The following is a 6,052-nucleotide window of genomic DNA, read 5'->3' as shown; positions in this document are numbered from 1 at the left end:
ACTATTCTACGGTATCTTAGTCACTTTTAAATTGTGTTTACATATTGCAACACACCATCTCATATGTATATACTGTATTGTATTCTATAAATCAAATAAAATGTTATTAGTCACATGCGCTGAACACAACCTTACAGTGAAATGCTTACTTACAAGCCCCTAACCAACAATGTAGTTTAAAAAATATGAATAAGAAATAAAAGGAACAAGTAATTAAAGAGCAGCAGTAAAATTACAGTAGTGAGACTATATACAGGGGTACCTGTACGGAGTCTATGTGCGGGGGCACTGGTTAGTCGAGGTAATATGCACATGTAGGTAGAGTTATTAAAGTGACTATGCACAGATAATAACAGAGTAGCAGCGGTGTAAGGGGGGGGGGCAATCCAAATAGTCTGGGTAGCCATTTGATTAGATGTTCAGAAGTCTTATGGCTTGGGGTTAGAAGCTGTTTAGAAGCCACTTGGACCTAGACTTGGCGCTCCGGGACCGCTTGCCGTGCGTGGAGTCGGACAATTTTTATGGCCTTCCTCTGACACCGCCTGGTATAGAGGTTCCGGATGGCAGAAAGCAATTATGACACCTTCAAAAACAAACAAATAGATGGAATGTGTAAACAATGTGTTTGCAATGGAAGTCTATGCCAATGTGCATTTAAGAATTGGTTTGTCCTGAAGGTCTGTCTGGAGCACTCGTTCCATCTCCTGGTCAATGGGCAGTTTGAGGATGCCAAGCTTCAGCTGTCCATCGCTGAGAGCTGGAGGTATGGCAAGCAGTCAGCCGGTCAGTCCCAGAGGATTAGGCTGATCCAGGCCTATAGTGGCTTCCTGGATTACTTCATCTGGTGTGACAAGAAAGCCACTGCATCCAGCACAGGTAAGAGGACACCTGGCAACCCCCAAGTATCAATTTTTCATTGGTTTCAATGACATTGGGATAGTGGAAATCCTTATGTTATGTCACCATCTACTGGCCAGATAATGTAACTGCGTCTTTAGGGACAATTCCAATTCATTTCAAAAAGCATGGCCAAATAAAATGTAGCCATAACCTGTGGTTGTGCTTTGGCTTAACATGAACTTTAGATGAGTATGATGCAGCTGTCAACCAAGAAATGCATAGCTACTTCCGACAATCTTCTGTGAACCTGAAGGAGATCATGAAGCTTCCTGGCGTCTGGGATCCTTTTGTTCTGAGTTACATTGATGTAAGTACTGCTTCGTGTTCAGTAGGCATGAAACAAGAACAATTTCCAAACCAAACGGTAACATACTACCTGAATTTGTCCAGTAAAAATACTTGTTTTCATTTTTCCGTTTCAAAACGATTTACTACAATTTGCCCTACTTAACATGGCCCCTGGCATCCCCTTTTTCCATCATTGTATTACTTTTCCATCATTGAACTACTTTCCCTTATCAGACTACCTATGATGATCTAATGTTTTGACTTGCGCGTGCCAATGGCAGATGCTGGAATTCTACAACGATCACGAGGGAGCTGTGAAGGTTCTAAATGACTATGCCTATGACGACAGTTTCCCACCCAACCCCAATGCCCATGTCTACCTATACCGGTACATGAAGAAACAGAACCACCCACTGAAGAAACTTCTCAAAGTGCTGAAGGTAGTACTGAGGCCATTGCTGTTCTTAACAGGGGAATCTAGCTGAAATGTTGGGCACTATTATCATTATTAAAGGCCCAGTGCAGTAAAATATTTTCCTGTGTTTTGTATACATTTCCACAGCAAAATTCTTGCTTTAGAAATGGTTCTTTGCTAAGAAGCAATTTGTTTCTTTTTGACCATTTCATTTTAAAACAATCACAGTAAGGTGAAATCTCTAGGCTACAGTTAGTCCTGTACTCTGCCCCTCAATAGCCTACTGGTACTGTACTGTTTAATGAGTCCATGTTTTCGATTACATTTGCCTTAGATCCTGCATACATTGGTCCCAAGTCATGAGTTGATGCCGGAATACTGTTCTCTTCTGGTACAGTCGGGTATGTGAATATAGAATAATAATAACAATATATTGATTTTGAGTGTCTTAAAGGGACAATGGGGTGTAAAATGAGGGGAAACTAGTCATTTTAAAGTCTATCTTGATGTTTTAGTCATTTTTCAATGTTTTCGTGCGTGTTTCTGTCCTCGGTGGCTTTTTTACGCATTCAGATGAATGTGTTTGGTGGATGTGTTCTTCACATTGATGTTGGTCCTATGAAGGTGTTCATAGTAAAGGATTAGTTTTTTTCCCCAGAGAATGAGGGTGATCTTCAGAAGGCTCTAGGTGTGGTTCTGGATCTCCTGGACTACTCCAGTTGGAGGAGCAACTTGGATGTCTGGAACCATTTGATGAACATCATCAAGAGACTGAGGATGAAGTAAGGATGGCTGCATGAATCCACACTACTCTCTCTCAAAAGGAGGACATTGAAAATGCACTCCCTTTGAAGAAATTAAATTCGGCATACATTGCTTGTCTCTTCTCATGGCAAATTGGCAAGTCCTTATGTCATGCTTCATTTGTGCCAATTCCACGGATTTATATTTTCCTTTAGAAAACAATGGCTGAAGATTTTTGCAGAGGAGATGGGGTACAGAAAGGACTGGTGGCTAGCAATACACTTCTCAACATTCCAGGCCAGGAAAGATTCGGCAGAGAATAGAGAGCTACTGGAAGTGAAGAGCTTTGTTGTTGGAGCCTTTTGTCCTCACTGTAAGTAAAGCTACACGGTAACACCTTTTATTTTCTTGAGTATTACTTTCTTTCAGTTGTGTGAAATTAAGATGTCCCCACTTATTATCAGTATTTGCAGCATTGGCACAATGCGGAAAAATATCCAATTAGTTTATGAATACACGTTTACTTCCTTGAACCACCATGCTTGGCTATCCTTAGGTCTAGTTTTTCCAGGTTCTGATAGTGGAAAAGTGGCAGAATGACATCTTATGTAGTCTAACCCATTGTTGTCTCTTTTGCCAGATGCCTCCATGTACTCCGGTGTTGGTAAGGCAGCCCGAAAAGGAGTAACTTCTGAGGCTCGAAAGGCTAAGAGGAATCCTAAACCGCTAAAAAATATAAGAAGGCTCAGGAGAGAAAAGGGACAGCAAAGCCAAGACTGACCTTGAGGAAGCTCCTGGAATGCCACCAGGCACAGTGGCGAGAACAAACATTTTGAAAATTTGTGAAGAGCTTCTACCATTGCCAAGATCGGCAGGCATGACCACCTCATACAGTCATCAGGTCAGACACTCTCCCCTTCCATGACAGGTGTTCCAACTTCATTATTTTTCTTGTCTAGACTGTTCTTGGTTATCTGCATACAGTAGTTGCAGCCACGATGACCATTCCCCACCTTCAAAAGGCAGGCCTCTCATTGCACTGCAATGTATAATGCGTCAAATTCTGTGATTGTCCACCAGGGAGCACTCAAGCTATGGCTACGTTTTTGAGTTGCTCTGCAGGCTGCTGCTCCGTCGTTTTTAAAAGAAGATTTGGCAGAAATTGAAGCATGTGTTCACTGTGGTAGTTGGTCGGGAATAGGGAGGTTGGGTGTGCTGCAGTATTAAGTCTAGGAGGTAATAAGCTCTGAGGCAGGTGTGGCCTCAACTGAACTTCCGCTGATTCATGGAGAACCCGCCTCCACTCACATCAGCAATACTAAACCCAGCTGTCCCAAATGCCACAACCTCAACTCTGTGATAGGACGGCCCTGGATGACACATATTAACTACAGCGGTGACAACACACTACTGTATAATGCTGCTTCGTAACCAAGTGGGAGGTGGGAATTTAGCAGTTGTGAAGTCTTAAATACCAGTTGAATGCATTCACGTGCTTTGAAAAGATCATTTGGCTAATGGCCAACAAGCTACCTAAACCATAAACTAAAAGCTATCATGCTGGTAAACAAATGAGTGTTAAAAAAACATATTAATAGATTGCTTTTTATAAATAATGATTTGTTGCATTTAATTGCAGAAAAATGCTGTTATCCAGGTCATTTCCTAAGTAGGTGAGGTCAGCATGTGGGAGAAGTGGGAGCTCAGGATGATGTATGAGTTTCCCACTAGTAATTACCAGTTGGAGGGCCTTTCAAATTGATTTTTCTCAGTTGTATATGGTAAATTCCCACTTGGTTACAAATGCATTTGACCCCTCTGGTGCCAATTAGCGATCACTTTTTTCTCTCTTCTCTGCATGACGCTCAATGGAAAAGAAGAGTTGAGATAGCAATTGGTACTGTATGTCAAACAACCAGCAGAAAAACAACCAGCCTCGTCTTTAGTCTTCCTCTGCCTTTCCCTTTATGGATGAAAGAGGATCAACATGGTCATTGGTGCTCAAGTGGTGTATTGATGATGTCATATCCTGGTGCAAATTTCAAAATATCTCATTGTGCCCATTTGACACTGCCACAGTGAAAATATATAACTGCCCTGTTCATTTACTTACATCCTTATCACTGATCTAGCGTTATTTAATAGGTAAAAAGTAATATATTGGGATATTTGCTTTAATCTATCCTATCACATTATATGTGTGATTACTTCAAGGATGGGAGGAAGGATGCATTTTTTTAGCATTCAAAAAGGATTCTGAGATGCTATGTCATCCTGGAGTTGAGTTGAAAAGGGAGTTGAAAAGGATGCTGCATGTAACTGAAGTTGACTTTTACCTTTGTTTTGAATGCTGTTCCCATCAAGGCCACAATGGCTAACCACAATTTAAACATTGTCTCCATTTTATTCAAATTTTGATATTTTTTTGTTGTAATGGCACTAACTGAATACACTTATGGTGCTTTCAAGACATCTGGGAACTCTGAAAAAAATTGGTCAAATCATGACGTCAGTGATCTTCGGCTCGGAAAGTCAGAGCTCTAGAAAGGTGCCAGAGTTCCCAACTTGGAAGTCCGAGTTGGATGACTTAAAAGATTTCTCCCAGTCAGAGATTGTTTTTTTCAGAGTTCCCGGTTGTCTTGAACACACTGAAGTCAAAGATTTCTGAGTTCCCAGTTGTTTTGAACACGGCATTAAGAGACACTAATCAGTGCATATTATTGTGTGTGCTGTCCGACAGGGTTGACGATTGTCAATACAGTGTTGTGCTTTTGGTAACAGATGTGAGAAAATGAACATTTATCATTGGACTGACAATTTACACTACTTTCATTTTTAATAAACAAAATGCTGTTCGAATAGTGGTCCTTCTTTACACTTACTAAAGGAGCGAAACCAAACATGTCAAATTTTCACTGGGCTTGTTTGACATTGCAGGTGACTGCTGACTGATAAACAAATGACCTCGCATCATAAAATAAACAACTCATTATTCGTAGATCAGTTAGTCATAATGAATCACATATTTGATTCTCACGAACATAGCCACTGCCGTGTAAGACTATCGAATGCTTTGCAGGAGTGCCCATAGTAATTACCAGAATTATCCACTTAAATCAGGAATAAACAGATGGGTATATACTGTAGCAGTTATTGTTAGCATATACAAAGACAGCAAATTCAAGTGTTGGGTGTCGACAAAAAATCCACTTAAATCCACGTCATCATGATTAACCTTCAGTAACTCCATTTATGGCGTCACATACTGTAGAAATGTACAATGTCAATACAAACCTAGAACGTGATGACAAACCCTGTTCATTCTACCTGCACTGTTTCTGTAGACTAGAGCAGGGTTTCGCAAACTCGGTCGTGATTCAAATAATCAAAGCTTGATGAGTTGATTAATAGAATCAACTGTGTAGTGCTAGGGCAAAAGGACTGAGTTTGGGAAACCCTGGACTATAGCATAAGACTCAAACGCTTGTATGCCCTTACTTTTCCCTGTGTCATTCACTCAGAACCACTTTCAGTGTACAGTATGGTGACAGGCAGAGCAGTGCCCAGCTACACAATAATTTGACAGCCTCGATAACAGTGTACATCATAACATTCCAGATATGCCAATAATCAGTCAAGTGTTTTGGTAGAGGTAAATAGTCAGTGGGTACAAAGAAAAGTTCTGGGACCTACAGAGAGTAAAAC

At 40.8% G+C, this 6,052-nt stretch overlaps 1 protein-coding gene across 1 annotated transcript; it reads left to right on the top strand.

Annotated features, from left to right (window-relative positions):
• Window positions 1-560: 560 nt before the first annotated feature.
• LOC110522043 (TATA box-binding protein-associated factor RNA polymerase I subunit A) lies at window positions 561-3,285 on the top strand. The gene is made up of 7 exons (XM_036975598.2): window positions 561-876; window positions 1,086-1,207; window positions 1,470-1,628; window positions 1,938-2,004; window positions 2,262-2,385; window positions 2,563-2,720; window positions 2,988-3,285. Exons 1-7 carry the CDS (start codon window positions 561-563, stop codon window positions 3,125-3,127), a joined length of 1,086 nt encoding a protein of 361 aa, XP_036831493.2. The 3' UTR covers window positions 3,128-3,285.
• Window positions 3,286-6,052: the final 2,767 nt, after the last annotated feature.

The sequence above is a fragment of the Oncorhynchus mykiss genome, chromosome 4 (genome assembly GCF_057628025.1).
Source record: "Oncorhynchus mykiss isolate SJ-2025 chromosome 4, ASM5762802v1, whole genome shotgun sequence".
Classification (NCBI taxonomy): domain Eukaryota; kingdom Metazoa; phylum Chordata; class Actinopteri; order Salmoniformes; family Salmonidae; genus Oncorhynchus; species Oncorhynchus mykiss.
Note: the sequence above shows the minus strand (reverse complement) of the source record. Positions and strands in the feature narration are given on the sequence as shown.